This window comes from Nerophis ophidion, linkage group LG12 (genome assembly GCF_033978795.1).
Source record: "Nerophis ophidion isolate RoL-2023_Sa linkage group LG12, RoL_Noph_v1.0, whole genome shotgun sequence".
NCBI classification, from domain to species: domain Eukaryota; kingdom Metazoa; phylum Chordata; class Actinopteri; order Syngnathiformes; family Syngnathidae; genus Nerophis; species Nerophis ophidion.
Window position 1 is genome coordinate 49,043,013 of NC_084622.1, and position 22,015 is coordinate 49,065,027.

General features: G+C 47.6%; 1 protein-coding gene across 1 annotated transcript in view; it reads left to right on the forward strand.

Annotated features, from left to right (window-relative positions):
- LOC133562844 (P2X purinoceptor 3-like) overlaps positions 1–22,015 on the forward strand; it is a 124,289-nt gene that overhangs the window by 24,822 nt on the left and 77,452 nt on the right. The window contains exons 4-5 of the mRNA XM_061916651.1: positions 13,631–13,700; positions 13,809–13,902. Coding sequence (XP_061772635.1) covers positions 13,631–13,700; positions 13,809–13,902 — 164 coding nt within the window. The remainder of the gene's footprint in view (positions 1–13,630; positions 13,701–13,808; positions 13,903–22,015) is intronic.

Sequence of the window (22,015 nt, forward strand, 5' to 3'; positions counted from 1 at the left end):
AAATTGAGAGCTTTGCCTTCCGGCTCAGCTCCTTCTTCATCACAACGGATCGATACAACGTCCGCATTACTGAAGACGCCGCACCGATCCGCCTGTCGATTTCACGATTCACTCTTCCCCCACTCGTGAACAAGACTCCTAGGTACTTGAACTCCTCCACTTGGGGCAGGGTCTCCTCCCCAACCCGGAGATGGCACTCCACCCTTTTCCGGGGCGAGAACCATGGACTCGGACTTGGAGGTGCTGATTCTCATTCCGGTCGCTTCACACTCGGCTGCGAACCGATCCAGTGAGAGCTGAAGATCCCGGCCAGATGAAGCCATCAGGACTACATCATCTGGAAAAAGCAGAGACCTAATCCCGTGGCCACCAAACGGATCCCCTCAACGCCTTGGCTGCGCCTAGAAATTCTGTCCATAAAAGTTGTACATCTGGATTGGCAGACCGGGGTGGTGGTCCCTCTCTTTAAGAAGGGGGACCGGAGGGTGTGTTCCAACTATCGTGGGATCACACTCCTCAGCCTTTCCGGTAAGGTTTATTCAGGTGTACTGGAGAGGAGGCTTCGCCTTTGATATTATATATCAAACAAACATAAGTCTAATATAGCATGGTGGTGATGGATTGACTTCCAATGTTGACAAAGCTGTAGGTAATTGCTGAATGTTTCTAACCCCACATTGCTTGTCCATTGCTTTCTATGGACTCACATTGAGCTAGCAAACTTTGAAAAATGCTCTAAGAAGTCTAAAAAACACTTAAAAATCACACAAACTGCACTGAGCACAGCAGCTAAAGACACCACTGCTCTGCTGACTGAATGAGCACCAGAGATCATTCAGCCCGCTCACAATGGATGTGCTGTTAAGCATAAAATAGCTGCACTGTCATGCTCAAAATGGGTATATGAAACATTTGTTCACTTAGACACCAATAATTCAACACCAAAGCATATCTTTATTTAGTCTGTGGTTCGTAAATTAAAATAAAAAATGTACATAAGGAGTTTGTAAATTGGGGTTCCACTGTATTATACTAAAGGTGTGATGATAAGTTCAGCTAAAGGCGAGACAATACACCAAATTAGGTTCACGGGATGAGAGGATATTACTTCCATCCATCCATCCATCTTTATCTGCTTATCAGAGGTCAGGTCGCAGGGGCAGCAACCCAAGCAGACTTCCCTCTCCCCAGCCATTTCGTCCAGCCCCTCCCGGGGGGGCCTAAGGTGTTCCCATGCCAGCTTGGAGACATAGTCTTCCCAACGTGTCCTGGGTCTTCCCCGTGGCCTCCTACCGGTCGGATGTGCCCTAAACACCACCCAAGGAGGCGTCCAGGAGGCATCCTGATCAGATGCCCGAACCACCTCATCTAGCTCCTCTCAATGTGGAGGAACAGTGGCTTTACCTTGATCTTCTCCAGAAGGACAGAGCTTCTCACTCTATCTCGAAGGGAGAGCCCCACCACCCGATGGAGGAAACTACTTTCAGCCGCTTGTACCCATGAGCTCGTTTTTACTGTCATAACCCAAAGCTCATGACCGTAGGTGAGAATGGGAACGTAGATCGACTGGTAAATTGAGAGCTTTGCTTTCAGACTCAGCTCCTTCTTCACCACGACAGACCGATGCAGATGCCCCACCAATTTTCCTGTCGATCTCACTCGCCCCTCACTCGTGAACAAAACTGCAAGGTACTTGAACTCCTCAACTTAGGGCAAGATCTCCTCTCCAACCCGGAGATTGCACTTAACCATGGACCATGGACTTGAACTTGGGGCTGCTGATTTTCATCCAAATTACTTCCCACTCAGCTGCAAACCGATCAAGGGAGAGCTGAAGATTCTGTCCAGATGAAGCCATCAGGACCACATCATCTGCAAAAAGCAGAGATGTTATCGTAGAGCCACCAAAGCGGCTCCACTGCGCCTTTCTGTGCACTCTCCACAAAACTTTTCACGTGACATGGTCGAAGGCCTTCTCCAAGTCTACAAAGCACCTGCAGACTGGTTGGGCCAACTCCCATGCACTGTCAAAGACCCTGTCGAAAGTATAGAGCAGGTGCACAGTTCCACGACCAGGACAAAAACCACACTGCTCATCCAACCACAGATTCCTCATAAAAACAGACTTCTACAACTGGCGCCCAACTAACCGGACCAAGAAAATGTCCACCACAACCCCCTTGGAGGCGCTCGAACGAGTGCTGGCCGAAGTGTCAGTGCCGAGCCAACAGCAGACCCAGCTGCTACAGACTTTGACGAACAGAGCAAACACATCAGGTATGGGAGCGACGTTGTCCATGTAGCGCATGGTGGAGACGGAGGACCCCCACGCATTCCTGGATGTTTTCGAGGCCACTGCAACCTCATGCAAGTGGCTGGAGGAAGAATGGGGCGTGAAGCCGCTGCCGCTCCTGGGGGGGGAGGGACAGCGGGCAGCGTTAAGTCTCCCGGCAGCCGCCTGAATGCAGTACCCCAACCTACGCCACGCCATCCTGGATCGGGTCGGCAGCCGCCCAGAGGACCACCGCAGACAGTTTCGAGCCATGAAACTTTGTTTGTGCTAGCGCAGCAGCTGAGGGACGCTGCAACCCGGTGGCTCCAGCCAAATGGAGAGGACCCAAAAATAGTAGAGTCCATCGTACTTGAACAGTTCATCGACGCCATCCCGCCCAGGACCTCCGCCTGGATGAGGTACAACCTGCCCACCGACGTGAAAATGGCTGTGACTTTGGCAGAGGGTTACCTGACTGTCCACCGGGAGGCGACTATGAAAACGGCCGAAAGGCCCACCCCAGCAACCCGCCGACGACTTGCGCCACTGGAAGGGACAACACCGGAGCAGCGATGTCGACCGGCCGAACCACCTGGAGTCAGCGAGCAGGTCCCCTCCTCGAACAAACAGTTCAGAAGCACACACACACATGCACCCATTCACGCACACATACACACCCAACAAAGGGGGGGGGGGGGTGACGACACACACGGGGAAATAATATCTCCTCTGCTTATGCGTTCCAGGGTACCGGCGCTGCGGAGAGAAGGCTTCCCTCCCAGATGGCGCCTCGAACACCAGGGCCGGTGTGCTGGGGGTGCAGTCAGCCCAAGCACGTGCGCCGGGAGTGCTCCTTAATGGAGGTGGGGCCGGTGATGCTGGTTGTCGGGCCCCAGCACCCTTCCCCGATCGGGGGGTGACGTATAGTGTCCCGGTAAGGGTACAAGGGAGTACATGCCGGGCGATGGTGGATTCGGCCTGCCAACAGTCCATGATTCACCAGAATCTGGTTCGACCCGGGGTGTTGAGGCAGGCTACACGGGGAAAAATCAGGTGTATAGGATAGGATAGGATAGTATAGGTCTTTATTGTCATTGCACAAGTACAACGGAACTTCGTTTTCAGCACAAACCTGTTCAAAGTTAGACAAACAAACATTTTACAGGGTTACTGAACAGGAATGCTGATGGGTCGCCATAAGGCGCCCCGTAAAAGATGGGAAAAAGGTAAACACTGGGGAACGATGAGTAAAAAAAATACAATCTAGACTAGGCTCCTAAGGGGGCCCAGTCTAGAGCAAGAAAAAAAACCTCCATAGCAAAGCACATATATATACTACAACATACATCTCGAGATATCTAGCTACAGAGGGAAGGGAGTTTGGTGTCATTATGGTAGGCCGCAGCACTCAGGTGCTGACCATCCATTCATCACCCCTATGGGATTTGCGTCGAGGGTGTTGGGTTGGGGGGGTGCATGTGTGGTGTATATTTTAGGGGATGTGTGTGTGTGTAAGCCCGTAGTGTGTCTCTGTTCCGCGGCCTTGATGTATTGTGCAGTCGCTAGTCCAAAGTCATTGACAACAGGTGTGTGTCCATGAGAGACAAGAAGGGAGTTTGTTGTGTCTTTGCCGCACCGTCCTTCAGGAAAGTCTCGAAGCCAAGGAAACAATCCAAGTTAGAATGTTTTGTATGCGGGTGAAAATAAATTTTGGATTCATGGGGATGTGCACGAGTACCCAATTGTGCCAGTGGAAATTTGGTATAGGGGTCAAAAGCATAATGTCAAGGTTGCCGCAAGCGTGCACCTTACACACCCCATAATTCTAGGAACGAATTGGCCGGGATTTAACCATCTAGTGACACAATGTGTGGGGATGCGTTCACGGACGGTGGGAGTATCCGCGCGGTTCTCAGTGGCAACGCGGCTTCATCCGGTGCTGCCGAGCAGGAACCGGTGGGGGCTTTGCGGGTGGCAACCTATGGAAGATTTTCCCCTCGAGCAGTCCCGTGATAAAACCTTGCTGGACGTCAATAAAGAAAGCTGGGAGGAGGGTCCGAGCTCCAGCAAGAATGAAATTCAGTAGGTCATGGACATGCGAGCAAAACTCCACAAGGTGGGGCATTTGTCACGCGAGAATTTGCTCCATGCCCAAGAACGTCAACAACGCACGTATAACAAGGGGACTAAACTACGCAAATTTTCACCAGGAGAAAAAGTGCTTGTATTGCTCCCAACCTCAAGTTCCAAATTACTTGCAAAGTGGCAAGGACCCTTCGAGGTCACACGGCAAGTGGGTGATGTTGATTATGAGGTTCGACGCTCAAACCGACGCGGAGACACTCAGATTTATCATCTGAACCTGTTGAAGGCATGGAGAGAAGCGGAGCCTGTCTCCATGGTGACAGCAGTGAGAGAGGAAGAGGAGCTGGGACCAGTAGTCCCGTGCTCTGGCCCGCCCCCTAGTCTTCCCTGTGACAACCAGCTCGTGTTAGCGCAGAGAGCAGATGTTGCTGAGTTGCAGTGCCGCTTTTCTGATGAGTTCTCCTCGCGGCCCGGCTGGACGAATCTCATCCAACATCATATTGAGACCAGACCGGGAGTTACGGTGCGGTCTCGGCCATATCGGCTTCCCGAACACAAACGCAAAGTAGTTCGGAAGGAATTAAAAACCATGCTTTTAATTGGGTGTAGAAGGAGAATCCCACAGCGCGTGGTGCAGCCCCATTGTTCTGGTCGGGAAGAAGGATGGGACTGCACGGTTCTGTGTGGATTACCACAGGGTGAATGAAAAGTCACGTTTTGATACATACCCAATGCCTCGGGTCGACGAGCTCCTGGATCGGCTAGGCACCGCTCGTTTTTTCACTACGCTGGATTTAACCAAGGGCTACTGGCAGATTCCCTCGTCACCAGAGTCCAAGGAAAAAAACGGCCTATTCCAATCCAATTTGTGACACTTCCGTTTGGTTTATTTGTTTCCCCTGCTACTTTCCAGCGCCTCATGGACCAGGTGCTGCAACCCCACGCTGCATACGCGGCTGCCTACCTGGATGATGTCATCATTCAAAGTAATAGCTGGGAACAACACATGCAGCGGGTGGGGGCAGTGCTCGAGTCCCTGAGGCGGGCAGTCCCTGAGGCGGGCAGGGCTCACCACCAACAAAGTGCGTGGTTGGCCGGAGGAAAGTACAGTATCTGGGGTACCACTTGGGAGGGGGGAAAGTGCGGCCCCTAGTAGACAGAGGTGAGGCAGTGTTTGGGACTTGCGGGCTATTACCGTCGATTCATTCCCCAATGTGTGGACCTGACTAACCCACCCGAAAGGGTGCTCCTGGTCTGGTCCAGTGGACGTAGCAGTGCCAGCGGGGGTTTGAGAAGGTAAAAACAGCACTCTGCGAGGAGCCGGTACTGCACATGCCTAACTTTAACATCCCTTTCTGTCTGCAGGCGGACGCGTCGGGCCGGAGAGGGGGGGCGGTGCTGTCCCAGCGGGTGGAGGGCGTCGACCACCCCGTGTTTTACATCAGCCAGAAACTCTCGGACCGGGAGGCAAGGTACAGCACGGTGGAGAGGGCGTGACTTGCCATTTGGTGGGGGGTCGGGGCCCTCTGCTACTACCTGTTGGGGCGTCCCTTCAGTCTCTGCTCAGACCACAAACTGCTCCAATGGCTCCACCGCATGAAGGATGCCAATGCGCGGATCACCCGGTGGTACCTTGCATTACAGCCCTACAACTTCCGGGTGGTCCACAGGCCGGGAACGCAGATGGCCATGGCCGACTTCCTCTACTCCCTTCCACCCCCACTATGGTGGGGGGTGGTGGGGAGTAGGCGCGGCCGGACGGCTGCCCGGCCTGAGTCTGACGGTGGAGGCATGTGGAATGGTCCACGCGTTCCCTGCGGGCTGGGTGTGTGCATGGGCCGGCCATGAAGCAGCTGACAGGTGAGTGGATATCTCAGCTGGAACGAGTTATCTAATCACCTGTTCCTTTACTAGCAGCGCCCGAGACCATGTGGAGAGGAGATAGTGGGAGCAGGAGAGACACCTAGAAGCTGAAAAGCAACAAAGAGCGGGACAGAAGGGACAAGATTGCTGAAAAGCAAAAAAATAAACTTTGAAGACGACAACAATTAATGGTGCTTTCACAGATGTGTAAGTAACCCATGCCTTTGGCACTAATACACCCCCATACCATCACAGATGCTGGCTGTTGAACTTTGCAGCTATTACAATCCGGCTTGTTCTTTTCCTTTTTGTTCAGGAGGACACGACGTACATAGTTTCCAAAAACAATTGGAAAGGTGGACTTGTCAGACCACAGCACACTTTTCCACTTTTAATCAGTCCATTTTAGATGAGCTCGGGCCCAGCGAAGCAACAACACCCAGAAACGCTGTGTATTGTTGATAATTAGTTTTCGCTTTGCATAGAACAGTTTTAACTTGGACTTACAGATGTAGCAACAAACTGTAGTTACTCACAGTGGTTTTATGAAGTGTTCCTGAGCCCATGTGCTGATATCTTTTGCGCACTGATTTTGGATGCAGTACCGCCTGAGGGATCAAAAGTCACGGGCATCCAATGTTATGTGCAGTGATTTCTCCAGATTCTCTGAACCTTTTGATGATATTACGGACAATAGATGGTGAAATCCCCAAATAGCTCTAGCTCGTTGAGAAATTTTGTTTTTAAACTTTTGGACAATTTGCTCAAGCATTTGTTCACAAAGTGATGACCCTCACCCCATACTTGTTTGTGAATGACTGAGAATTTCATGGAAGCTGCTTTTATACCCAATCGTGGGACCCACCTGTTCCCAATTAACCTGTTCACCTGTGAGAGGTGACGAGCTGGGGTAGCAATTTTTGTTGCCAGGCTCAAAGCTTGCACGTTGGAGTTCCACCCAGTGGACGAGAGGGTAGCGTCCCTCCGCCTTCAGGTGGGGGAACAGGTCCTGACTGTTGCTTGTGCTTATGCAAAAAAAAAAGCAGTTCAGAATACCCACCCTTTTTGGATCCACTCGAGGGTGTACTGGAAAATGCTCCACCGGGTGATTCCCGTGTCCTACTTGGGGACTTCAACGCTCATGTTGGCAACAACGGTGAAACCCCGAGAGGCGTGATTGGGAAGAATGGCTGCCCGGATCTGAACCCGAGTGGTGTTTTGTTATTGGACTTTTGTGCTCATCACAGATTGTCCATAACATATACCATGTTCAAACATAAGGGTGTCAATATGTGCACTTGGCACCAGGACACCCTAGGCCGCAGTTCCATGATTGACTTTGTATTTGTATCATCGGATTTGTGGCCTCATGTTTTAGACACCCAAGTGAAGGGGAGGGGGTGCTTTCAACCGATCACCACCTGGTGGTGAGTTGGCTGCGATGGAGAGACCTGGCAGTCCCAAACGCATTGTGAGGGTCTGCTGGGAATGTCTGGCAGAGTCTCCTGTCAGAGAAAGTTTCAATTCCCACCTCCGGAAGAACTTTGAACATGTCACAAGGGAGGTGCTAGACATTGAGTCAGAGTGGACCATGTTCCGCACCTCTATTGTCGAGGCGGCTGGTTGGAGCTGTGGCCGCAAAGGGTGTTGGTGCCTGTCATGGCGGTAATCCCCCAATCCATTGGTGGACACTGGCGGTGAGGGATGCTGTCAAGCTGAAGAAGGAGTCCTATCGGAATATTTTGGCTCATAGGACTCCGAAGGAAGCAGACAGTTACCAGGCCGAGCTGTGTGCGGCTTCAGCGTCGAGGAGGCAAAAACTCGGACATGTGAGGAGTTCGGGGAAGCCTTGGAAAACAACTTCAGGACGGCTTCAAAGCCATTCTGGGCCACCATTCGCCGCCTCAGGAAAGGTGAGGATTGTGTTCTGCTACGTCTCGACTGCGGTTGTTGTAGATCGGTATAGGGAATACTTTGAAGACCTCCTCAATCCCACCAACACGTCTCCCTATGAGGAAGCAGTGCCTGGGAGATTTGTGGCTGGCTCTACTATTTCTGGAGCTGAGGTTGCTGAGGTAGTTTAAAAGCTCCTCGGTGGCAAAGACCCGGGGGTGAATGAGGTATGACAAGAATCTGCATCATCGCATGGATATCGGGGGCGGTACCTCTGGATGAGCAGACCGTAGTGGTGGTTCCTCTCTTTTAGAAGGGTAATCGGAGGGTGTGTTCCAACTATCGTGGGATCACACTCCTCAGCCTTCCTGGTAAAGTCTTTTCAGGTGTACTGGAGAGGAGGCTATGCCGGTTAGTCGAACCTCGTACTAAGGAGGAACAGTGTGGTTTTTGTCCTGGTTGTGGAACTGTGGACCAGCTCTATACTCGTGGCAGGGTCCTTGAGGGTGCATGGGAGTTTGCTCAACCAGTCTACATGTGCTTTGTGGACTTGGAGAAGGCATTCAAACGTGTCCCTCGGAAAGTCCTGTGGGGTGCGTTTAGAGAGTATGGGGTACCGGACTGTCTTATTGTGGCGGTCCTCTCTCTGAATGATCAGTGTCAGAACTTGGTCCACATTGCCGGCAGTAAGTCGGACACGTTCCCAGTGAGGGTTGAACTCCACCAAGGCTGCCCTTTGTCACCGATTCTGTTCATAACTTTTATAGACAGTCAAGGCGTTGAGGGGATCCGGTTTGGTGGCTGCAGGATTCGGTGTCTGCTTTTTGCAGATGATGTGGCCCTGATGGCTTCATCCTGCCAGGATCTTCAGCTCTCACTGGATTAGTTCGCAGCCGAGTGTGAAGCGTCTGGGATGAGAATCAGTACCTCTAAGTCCGAGTCCATGGTTTTCGCCCAGAAAAGGGTGGAGTGCCATCTCTGGGTTGGGGAGGAGACTCTTTCCAAAGTGGAGGAGTTCAAGTAATTTGGAGTGTTGTTCACAAGTGAGGGAAAAGTGGATCGTGAGATCGACAGATCGATCCATTGTGGTGAAAATGGAGCTTTGGCTTATGACCGAAAGGACAAAATCACGGGTACAAGCGGCCGAAATGAGTTTCCTACGGCGGGTGGTGGGGCTCTCCCTTAGAGATAGGGTGAGAAGCTCTGCCATCCGGGGTGAAGCTTAAAGTAAAGTCGCTGCTCCTCCACATCGAGAGGAGCCATATGAGGTGGTTCGGGCATCTGGTCAGGATGCCACCCGAACGCCTATCTGTCCGACCGGTAGGAGGCCACAGGGAAGACCAGGACACGTTGGGAAGACTATTTCTTTTCTCCCGGTTGGCCTGGGAACTCCTTGGGATCCCCGGTAAGAGCTGGACAAAGTGGCTGGGGAAAGGAAAGTCTGGGCTTCCCTGCTTTGACTGCTGCCCCCGCGAACCGACTTTGGATAAGCGATTGTGCCTGTTTTTTTAAACATATTGCAGACATCAAATTCCAAATGAGCTAATATTTGCTAAAAAATAAAGTTTCCGAGTTCGAATGTTTAGCATATTGTCTTTGCAGTCTATTCAATTGAGTATAGGTTGAACATCAGTTTAATCTGCTTTTATTTACAATTTACAGAACATGCTTTCTTCACTGGTTTTGGGTTTTGTACATCCCTACTCCTGACGGATGGATTCTTACCCAGACTCATACTCTCCCTGTCACACGTCAATTTCATAATGGGATAATCTGGAGTAAAGTTGGAACAGATCACTGCCACTCGGACATTTTAACATTGTCCACCTGTTAAACCCTGTCTATATTTTAAAGTGTCAATGCAGTTAATTAATGCTTGACATCAGTATTAGAAAGGTACTTCCTGTTTTTTGGAGGTGGTACAGGGACCAAAAAATGGCTGTCCTCATCATACACGGCATTTGGTTAGGATGTGAATGCAAAGCCATTTTATTAGAGTCATATACTTTATCCATCCATCCATCCATCCATCCATCCATCATCTTCCGCTTATCCGAGGTCGGGTCGCGGGGGCAACAGCCTAAGCAGGGAAACCCAGACTTCCCTCTCCCCAGCCACTTCGTCTAGCTCTTCCAGGCCAGCCGGGAGACATAGTCTTCCCAACGTGTCCTGGGTCTTCCCCGTGGCTTCCTACCGGTTGGACGTGCCCTAAACACCTCCCTACGGAGGCGTTCGGGTGGCATCCTGACCAGATGCCCGAACCACCTCATCTGGCTCCTCTCGATGTGGAGGAGCAGCGGCTTTACTTTGAGCTCCTCCCGGATGGCAGAGCTTCTCACCCTATCTCTAAGGGAGAGCCCCGCCACACGGCGGAGGAAACTCATTTCGGCCGCTCGTACCCGTGATCTTATCCTTTCGGTCATGACCCAAAGCTCATGACCATAGGTGAGGATGGGAACGTAGATCGACCGGTAAATTGAGAGCTTTGACTCCTCTCTGAGCTGCAACCTTATCGTGGTAGAGGAGTTTGCGTGTCCCAATGATCCTAGGAGCTATGTTGTCCGGGGGCATAAACCCCCCTGGTAGGGTCTCCCAAGGCAAACAGGTTCTAGGTGAGGGATCAGACAAAGAGCAGCTCGAAGACCTTTATGAAGATGAAAAACCATGGACCCAGATTTCCCTCGCCCGGACGCGGGTCACCGGGGCCCCCCTCTGGAGCCAGGCCCGGAGGTGGGGCACGATGGCAAGCGCCTGGTGGCCGGGCCTGTTCCCATGGGGCCCGGCCGGGCACAGCCCGAAGAGGCAACGTGGGTCACCCCTCCAATGGGCTCACCACCCATAGCAGGGGCCATAGAGGTCGGGTGCATTGTGAGCTGGGCGACAGCCGAAGGCAGGGCACTTGGCGGTCCGATCCTCGGCTACAGAAGCTAGCTCTTGGGACGTGGAACGTCACGTCACTGGGGGGAAAGGAGCCTGAGCTAGTGCGCGAAGTCGAGAAATTCCGGCTGGATATAGTTGGACTCACTTCGACGCACAGCAAGGGCTCTGGAATCACTTCTCTTGAGAGGGATTGGACCCTCTTCCACTCTGGCGTTGCCGGCAGTGAGAGGCGACGGGCTGGGGTGGCAATTCTTGTTTCCCCCCGGCTCAAAGCCTGTACGTTGGAGTTCAACCCGGTGGACGAAAGGGTAGCCTCCCTCCGCCTTCGGGTGGGGGGACGGGTCCTGACTGTTGTTTGTGCTTATGCACCAAACAGCAGTTCAGAGTACCCACCCTTTTTGGGAACACTCGAGGGAGTACTGGAAAGTGCTCTCCCGGGTGATTCCCTTGTCCTACTGGGGGACTTCAACGCTCACGTTGGCAACGACAGTGAAACCTGGAGAGGCGTGATTGGGAAGAATGGCCGCCCGGATCTGAACCCGAGTGGTGTTTTGTTATTGGACTTTTGTGCTCGTCACAGTTTGTCGATAACAAACACCATGTTCAAACATAAGGGTGTCCATATGTGCACTTGGCACCAGGATACCCTAGGCCGCAGTTCCATGATCGACTTTGTAGTTGTGTCATCGGATTTGCGGCCTCATGTTTTGGACACTCGGGTGAAGAGAGGGGCGGAGCTTTCTACCGATCACCACCTGGTGGTGAGTTGGCTGCGATGGTGGGGGAGGATGCCGGACAGACCTGGGAGGCCCAAACGCATTGTGAGGGTCTGCTGGGAACGTCTGGCAGAGTCTCCTGTCAGACAAAGTTTCAATTCCCACCTCCGGAAGAACTTTGAACATGTCACGAGGGAGGTGCTGGACATTGAGTCCGAGTGGACCATGTTCCGCACCTCTATTGTCGAGGCGGCAGATCGGAGCTGTGGCCGCAAGGTAGTTGGTGCCTGTCGGGGCGGCAATCCTAAAACCCCTTGGTGGACACCAGCGGTGAGGGATGCCGTCAAGCTGAAGAAGGAGTCCTATCGGGTCCTTTTGGCTCATAGGACTCCGGAGGCAGTGGACAGGTACCGACAGGCCAAGCGGTGTGCAGCTTCAGCGGTCGCGGAGGCAAAAACTCGGACATGGGAAGAGTTCGGGGAAGCCATGGAAAACGACTTCCGGACGGCTTCGAAGCGATTCTGGACCACCGTCCGCCGCCTCAGGAATGGGAAGCAGTGCACTATCAACACCGTGTATGGTGCGGATGGTGTTCTGCTGACCTCGACTGCGGATGTTGTGGATAGGTGGAAGGAATACTTCGAAGACCTCCTCAATCCCACCAACACGTCTTCCTATGAGGAAGCAGTGCCTGGGGAATCTGTGGTGGACTCTCCTATTTCTGGGGCTGAGGTCGCCGAGGTAGTTAAAAAGCTCCTCGGTGGCAAGGCCCCAGGGGTGGACGAGATCCGCCCGGAGTTCCTTAAGGCTCTGGATGCTGTGGGGCTGTCTTGGTTGACAAGACTTTGCAGCATCGCGTGGACATCGGGGGCGGTACCTCTGGATTGGCAGACCGGGGTGGTGGTTCCTCTCTTTAAGAAGGGGGACCGGAGGGTGTGTTCCAACTATCGTGGGATCACACTCCTCAGCCTTCCCGGTAAGGTTTATTCAGGTGTACTGGAGAGGAGGCTACGTCGGATAGTCGAACCTCGGATTCAGGAGGAGCAGTGTGGTTTTCGTCCTGGTCGTGGAACTGTGGACCAGCTCTATACTCTCGGCAGGGTTCTTGAGGGTGCATGGGAGTTTGCCCAACCAGTCTACATGTGCTTTGTGGACTTGGAGAAGGCATTCGACCGTGTCCCTCGGGAAGTCCTGTGGGGAGTGCTCGGAGAGTATGGGGTATCGGACTGTCTTATTGTGGCGGTCCGTTCCCTGTACGATCAGTGCCAGAGCTTGGTTCGCATTGCCGGCAGTAAGTCGAACACATTTCCAGTGAGGGTTGGACTCCGCCAAGGCTGTCCTTTGTCACCGATTCTGTTCATAACTTTTATGGACAGAATTTCTAGGCGCAGTCAAGGCGTTGAGGGGTTCCGGTTTGGTAACCGCAGGATTAGGTCTCTGCTTTTTGCAGATGATGTGGTCCTGATGGCTTCATCTGACCGGGATCTTCAGCTCTCGCTGGATCGGTTCGCAGCCGAGTGTGAAGCGACCGGAATGAGAATCAGCACCTCCAAATCCGAGTCCATGGTTCTCGCCCAGAAAAGGGTGGAGTGCCATCTCCGGGTTGGGGAGGAGACCCTGCCCCAAGTGGAGGAGTTCAAGTACCTAGGAGTCTTGTCATATACTTTACTGTCTGTTAAACTTTGCAAAGTCATATTTTATTCTAATAAACCTTAAATAAATATGGTGGTAAGAGTGTGACTGTGTTGATATATTAAAGATAAAATGTTTAACCAGGTTATAGAATTTTTATGTGACCCTACTTAATGATTAACAATCACATGGACCACTTTGCTGCATTTTAGTCATTTTCTGACGTTAATCGCACACTTTTTATGAATAATTCAACTTTATTGACTTTGTGAAATTGTTTGCTTTATAGAGTGAGAAGAAATATATTTGTACTCACGACAACAACTGCACACGACTTGTTAACAAACCGGGAAGTTATGGTGAGGATATGTTTATTAGCAATATAATTGTGTTACATAAAACAATTCCTTTTATATTAAATTGTAGAAAATTAATTGTGGTACTGTTTTGAAATTGTTTCTTCTCAGGAATACTTACAGGGAGATGTGTTGCTTTCAACACATCAATCAACACATGTGAAATTAAAGGATGGTGTCCTGCTGAGATTGATACCATCAACAGGTATGTTTGAGGTACATAACTACTCATGCATACAATTTATGTCAGAAGGCTGTCGTGAGTCCGCTCATATTTTAGACCAGGGGTGCCCACACTTTTTCTGCAGGCGAGCTACTTTTCAATTGACCAACTCGAGGGGATCTACCTCATTAATATATATCATTTATATGTATTTATTTACAAAAGAGACATTTTTGTAAACAAGTTAAATGTGTTTAATGATAATACAAGCATGTGTAACACATATAGATGTCTTTCTTTCACAAAGACAAGAATATAAGTTGGTGTATTACCTGATTCTGATGACTTGCATTGATTGGAATCAGACAGTAATGATGATAACGCCCACATTTTCAAATGGAGGAGAAAAAAAGTTGTCCTTTCTGTACAATACCACACGAAAGTGGTTGGTTTTTGGCATCTAATTCATCCAGCTTCCATACACTTTACAAGAAAAACATTGGCGGCAAATTCCGTAGCTTGCTTGATTGACATTCACGGCACCCGAGGGTCTTGTGAGATGACTCTGGCTGCTGCCAGTTCATTATTATGAAAAAATGACAGAGAGGAAGGCGAGAAACACTTTTTATTTCAACAGACTTTCGCGCCGTCCCTTCCGTCAAAACTCTAAAGGCCGACTGCACATTTCCTATCTTCACAATAAAAGCCCTGCTTCATGCTGCCTGCGCTAACAAAATAAGAGTCTCGGAAAGCTGGGGTGCACAAGTGATGTGCACGCCAGCTTTCTGAGGGATCGCTTGTGCACGCCAGTTTTCTGAGACTCTGTATTTAGTTAGCGCAGGCAGCATGAAGCAGGGCTTTTATTGTGAAGATAGGAAATGTGCAGTCGGCCTTTAGAGTTTTGACGGAAGGTACGGCGCGAGAGTCTGTTGAAATAAAAAGTGTTTCTTGCCTTCCTCTCGGTCATATTTTCATAATAATGATCTTGCAGCAGCCACCGTCATCTCACAAGACCCTCCGGTACCGTGAATGTCATTTAAGTGACGTCTTGGTGAAGATTGATCATCACTAATTTTTAGGTCTATTTTTTTTTAAAGCCTGGCTGGAGATCGACTGACACACCCCCCGCGGTCGACTGGTAGACAAATTACAAATTACTTGAATTTTAGGGTATTTGCACTGGCTCCTTGTTCCAGGACACATATAGCATTCCGTCCATCAATTACAGCGGAGGTGTCCAAACTGCCAGCTTCCTCAATCTGGCCGGCAGGACGTTTTCAAATACTTTTTTAAAACATTAAAGTTATGACACTGTATCATCCTCTTTAGGCAAACATGAAAAATAACAAACAAATAAAACAACCTTTTTTATTAGAGGCAGGAATCTTTGGGGCACCTCATGATTCGATCTGATTCCAATTTTTGGGGCGACGATTTGGTTCAGAATCGATTTTCAATTCAGATTTTCGCAATGTAATATTTCGTATGATAATTACAATAAAACCTTTTCAAAACAGGTTTAAGGTTACAAAACCTCCTTTTGGTTGCTGATGTATGACGTATACGTGAAGCGAGTAAGCATGGAGATGGCTTAAAAATGACATCTTAAAAATGAATACATTTTATATATATATATATATCTACATATATATATATATATATATATATATATATGTATGTATGAATGTATGTATATATTTTTATGTGTATGTATGTATATCAATCAATCAATGTTTACTTATATAGCCCTAAATCACTAGTGTCTCAAAGGGCTGCACAAACCACTACGACATCCTCGGTAGGCCCACATAAGGGCAAGGAAAACTCACACCCAGTGGGACGTCGGTGACAATGATGACTATGAGAACCTTGGAGAGGAGGAAAGCAATGGATGTCGAGCGGGTCTAACATGATACTGTGAAAGTTCAATCCATAATGGAGCCAACACAGTATACGGGAATATCGTAACTTTGGAAACGGTGATACCCCTGACAAGCACTAGGTCTATCGTATTACCGTTGCGATGCGTGGGTTCATTTATTATTTGTGTGAGAACACAGCTATCAATTATAGTCTGGAGCGCTACGCACGGTGGGTCCGATGGGGTATTCATATGGATATTAAAGTCCCCCATTATGATTATATTATCGGCGTGTGTCACTAGATCAGCAACGGACTCTGAGAATTCATTGATAAAGTCCGAGTAGGGCCCTGGGGGGCGGTAGATAACAGCCAGGTGTAGAGGCAGCGGTGTGACAGACCTCGTAGTAAGCACCTCAAACGATTTATATTTATTATTTATGTTAGGACTAAGGTTAAATTTTTCGTTGTATATTAGTGCGACCCCCCCACCCCTTTTAAGAGGACGGGCAATATGCGCATGTGTAAAGTTAGGAGGACATGCCTCGTTTAGCGCAAAAAAGTCGTTTGGTTTAAGCCAGGTTTTGCTGAGACCGATGACGTTAAGATTGTTGTCTCTGATGATATCATTAACTAACAACGTTTTGGGAGACAATAATCTTATGTTTAAAAAACCTATATTATAGGTAGTGGGCTGTTTTAGGGAATTTTTGATCAAATTATCCGTAGTAGCAATATTAATAATGTTTTGTTTATTATGCCCAATGCATTTAGTATAATTACGACCATATCTAGGAATTGATACGACGGGATTTTTCCGATTGTTTGTTTGTTGCTTTGATAAACTGCACGCATCATAGTTAGCCACCTCAGTAAAACACATGTCCAACTCTGAAACACTCAAAGCAGAAAAAACTTGTTCTAATTTAACTGACTCCTTACCCAGACCAGTAGTCTTGCATCTTCCATTTAAATCTGGCTTCAGGATGGAGGGAAGTATATGATCAAAAGTTTACATACACTTGTAAAGAACATAAGGTCATGCCTGTCTTGAGTTTTCAATACTTTCTACAACTCATATTTGTCACAAAAAACATTCATGAAGTTCGGTTCTTTTATGAATTTACTATGGGTCTACTGAAAATGTGACCAAATCTGCTGGGTCAAAAGTATACATACAGCAATGTTAATATTTGGTTGCATGTCACTTGGCAAGTTTCACTGCAATAAGGCACTTTTGGTAGCCATCCACAAGCTTCTGACAAGCTTCTGCTTGAATGTTTGACCACTCCTCTTGACAAAATTGGTGCAGTTCAGCTAAATGTGTTAATTTTCTGACATGGACTTGTTTCTTCAGCATTGTCCACACGTTTAAGTCAGGAATTTGGGAAGGCCATTCTAAAACCTTAATTCTAGCCAGATTTAGCCATTCCTTTACCACTTTTGACGGAAGGTTCTATGGTCAGATGAAACACAAATTGTGCTGTTTGGCCACAATACCTAGCAATATGTTTGGAAGAGAAGGTGCGGCCTTTAACTCCAGCGGTATGCTTTAAATGGGACAATTAAAAAGAAGGATAACCTGCAAATTCTTCAGGACAACTTAAAATCATCAGCCCGAAGTTAGGTCTTGGTGCAGTTGGGTGTTCCAACAGTACAATGACCACAAACACACGTCAACACATTTAGCTGAACTGCACCAATTTTGTCAAGAAGAGTGGTCAAAAATTCAGTCGGAAGCTTGCTAGAAGCTTGTGGAGGGCTACAAAAAGCCCCTTATTGCAGTAAAACGTGCCAAAGGACATGTAACCAATTATTAACATTGCTCCATGTATGCTTTTGACTCAGCAGATTTGGTCACATTTTTAGTAGACCCGTAACAACAAAACCTCATGAATGGTTTTTGTGACCAACAAGTATGTGCTCCAATCACTCTATCACAAAAAAATAAGAGTTGTAGAAAGTATTGGAAACTCAAGCCAGCCATGGCATTATGGCATGTGAAGTGAATTATATTTATATAGCGCTTTTTCTCTAGTGACTCAAAGCGCTTTACATAGTGAAACCCAATATCTAAGTTACATTTAAACCAGTGTGGGTGGCACTGGGAGCAGGTGGGTAAAGTGTCTTGCCCAAGGACACAACGGCAGTGACTAGGATGGCGGAAGCGGGAATCGAACCTGCAACCCTCAAGTTGCTGGCACGGCCACTCTACCAACCGAGCTAAACCGCCCCTGTAAGTGTATGTACATTTAAATGTAAGTAAACTTTTGATCTTGACTGTGTGTGTGTATATATATATATATATATGTATATTATATATACATATATATATATATATATATATATATATATCCATCCATCCATTTTCTACCGCTTATTCCCTTTTGGGGTCGCGGGGGGCGCTGGCGCCTATCTCAGCTACAATCAGGTGGAAGGCGGGGTACACCCTGGACAAGTCGCCACCTCATCGCAGGGCCAACACAGATAAACAGACAACATTCACACTCACATTCACACACTAGGGCCAATTTTAGTGTTTCCAATCAACATACCCCAGGTGCATGTCTTTGGAAGTGGGAGGAAGCCGGAGTACCCGGAGGGAACCCACGCGTTCAAGGGGAGGACATCCAAACTCCACACAGAAAGATCCCGAGCCTGGATTTGAACCCTGGACTGCAGGACCTTCGTATTTTGAGGCAGACGCACTAACCTGTCTGCCACCGTGAAACCTATATATATATATATATATATATATATATATATATATATATATATATATATATATATATATATATATATATATATATATATATATATATATATATATATATATATATATATATATATATATATATATATGGGTCTGTACAGCCACAACAGACGCTGCATGACCAACTAAATCATATCCAAGGGGCACCAATCCATTGCCTTCCGAGACTTACGAATGTGCCAACAATATATATGTGTATATATACAAACACTGTTTCCATATGAGTTGGGAAATTGTGTTAGATGTAAATATAAACGGAATACTGTGATTTGCAAATCAATTGAATGCACTACAAAGACAAGATATTTAATGTTCAAACTCATAAACTTTTTTTTTTTAGCAAATAATAATTAACCTACAATTTCATGGCTGCAACGCGGGCCAAAGTAGTTGGGAAAGGGCATGTTCACCACTGTGTTATATCCCATTTTCTTTTAACAACACTCAATAAATGTTTGGGAACTGGGGAAACTAATTGTTGAAGCTTTCAATGTGGAGTTCTTTACCATTCTTGCTTGATGTACAGCTTAAGTTGTTCAACAGTCCGGGGTCTTGTTGTCGTATTTTACGCTTCATAATGCGCCACACATTTTAAATGGGAGACATGTCTGGACTGAAGGTGGGCCAGGAAAGTACCTGCACTCTTTTACTACGAAGCCACGCTAGTGTAACACGTGGCAGAGGCGTCCATGATAACGTTGCTTGGATGACAACATATGTTGCTCCAAGACCTGTATGTACCTTTCAGCATTAATGGTGCCTTCACAGATGTGTAAGTTACCCATGCCTTGGGCACTAACACACCCCCATACCATCACAGATGCTGGCTTTTGAACTTTGCGCCTATAACAATCCGGATGGTTATTTTCCTCTTTGTTCCGGAGGACACCACGTCCACAGTTTCCAAACATAATTTGAAATGTGGACTCGTCAGACCACAGAACACTTTTCCACTTTGCATCAGTCGATGTTAGATGATCTCGGGCCCAGCGAAGCCAGCAGCGTTCCTGCGTGTTGTTGATAAATGGCTTTCGCTTTGCATAGTAGAGTTTTAACTTGCACTTACAGATGTAGCGACCAACTGTAGTTACTGAGTGTGGTTTTATGAAGTGTTTCTGATCCAATGTGGTGATATCCTTTACACACTGATGTCGGTTTTTGATGCAGTGCCGCCTGAGGGATCAAAGGTGTGTAATATCATGTCTTACGTGCAGTGATTTCCCCAGATTATCTGAACCTTTTGATGATTTTACGGGCCGTAGATGGTAAAATCCCTAAATTATTTGCAATAGTTAGTTTGAAAAATGTTTTTCTAAAACTGTTCAACAGTTGTTTGTGAAATATTTAGCATTTCATGGAAGCTGTTTTATACCCAATCATGGCACCCACCTGTTCCAAATTAGCCTGCACACCTGTGGGATGTTCCAAATAGGTGTGTGATGAGCATTCCTCAACTTTATTAGTATTTATTGCCACCTTTCCCAACTTCTTTTTCACGTGTTGCTGGCATCAAATTCAAAGAGTTAATGATCATTTGCAAAAAAATACTCCGAAGACCTCCTCAATCCCACCAACACATCTTCCTATGAGCAAGCGGTGCCTGGGATTCAGAGAATCTGTAGAAATCACTCCACGTAAGCGGCATGTCCGGAAACCAACTTTGAATGACCGTGACCTTTCATACCTGCACTGTATCAAAAACCGACATCAATCTCTAAAGGATATCACCACATGGGCTCAGAAACACTTCAGAAAACCATTGTCACTAAATACAGCTCGTCGCTACATCTGTAAGTGCAAGTTAAAGCTCTACTATGCAAAGCAAAAGACATTTATCAACAACATCCCGAAACGCCGCCGGCTTCTCTGGGCCCGAGATCATCTAAGATGGACTGATGCAAAGTGGAAAAGTGTTCTGTGGTCTGACGAGTCCACATTTCAAATTGTTTTTGGAAATATTCCACATCGTGTAAGGGGAAGCGAACCATCCAGACTGTTATCGACGCAAATTTTAAAAGCCGACATCTCTGATTGTCTGGGGTGCATTAATGCCCAAGGCATGGGTAACTTACACATCTGTGAAGGCACCATTAATGCTGAAAGGTACATACAGGTTTTGGAACAACATATGCTGCCATCTAAAAGCCATACTTTTCATGAACGCCCATGCTTATTTCAGCAAGACAATGCCATGCCACATTCAGCACGTGTTACAACAGCGTGGCTTCGTAAAAAAAGAGTGCGTGTACTTTCCTAGCCTACCTGCAGTCCAGACCTGTCTCACATCGAAAATATGTGGCGCATTATGAAGCGTAAAATACGAAAGCGGAGAGCCCAGTCTGTTGAATGACTGAAGCTCTACATAAAACAAGAATGGGAAAGAATTACACTTTCAAAGTGTAATTAGTTTCTTCAGTTCCCAAACATTTATTGAGTGTTGTTAAAAGAAAAGGTGATGTGACACAGTGGTGAACATGCCCTTTCCCAACTACTTTGGCACGTGTTGCAGCCATGAAATTCTAAGTTAATTATTATTTGCAAGAAAATAAAATAAAGTTTATGAGTTTGAACATCAAATATCTTGTCTTTGTAGTGCATTCAACTGAATATGGGTTGAAAAGGATTTGCAAATCATTGTATTCTGTTTATATTTACATCTAACACAATTTCCCAACTCATATGGAAACGGGGTTTGTATTTAAAGGCTGGAGTATACAAGTGAATTTTAAGATGGGACTAAATGCTTCTACTGAGGTAGCATCTCTAACTGTTATCTAGAGGGCATTCCAGAGTACTGGAGCCCAAAGAGAAAACGCGCTATAGCCCGCAGACCTTTTTTGGGCTCTGGGAATCCCTAATAAGCCAGAGTTCTTTGAACAGAGATTTCTTGCTGAGACATTTGGTACAAAACAATCAGCAATATAGGATGGAGCTAGACCGTGTCGTACTTTATACATAAGTAGTAGAGATGCGCGGATAGGCAATTATATCATCCGCAACCGCGTCACCAAAGTCGTCATCCACCCGCCGTCCACCCGAACCAACATTTTATCAGAACCGCAACCGCCCGCCACCCGCCAGCTGAAATACATCAGAGGCCAGCCACCTTTACCACTCACAGAGCTATTTAAACCCGTTTCACAGAGTAATGAAGACAATTGTACCCGCTAACGCCTCGCGAATATCCAATTGGCGTGCATCCTGATGACAAGGATATGGGCATGCTGTGAAGCCAGTGCCTTAGACACCTTCAACAACATGTACAAACCGATTGTTAGTCTGGCAACATGTTGTGTGCAGCTTCCGCAATCACACGTACAAGATTGAAAGGCATACTGGGTGATACAGAGTACACTGATGGTTGTGATATAAACAACTTTAACACTTACTAATATGCGCCACGCTGTGAAGCCACACCAAACAACATTGACAAACACATTTCGGGAGAACATCCTCACAGTAACACAACATAAACGCAACACAACAAATACCCAGAATCCTTTGGATCCGTGACATTTCCTG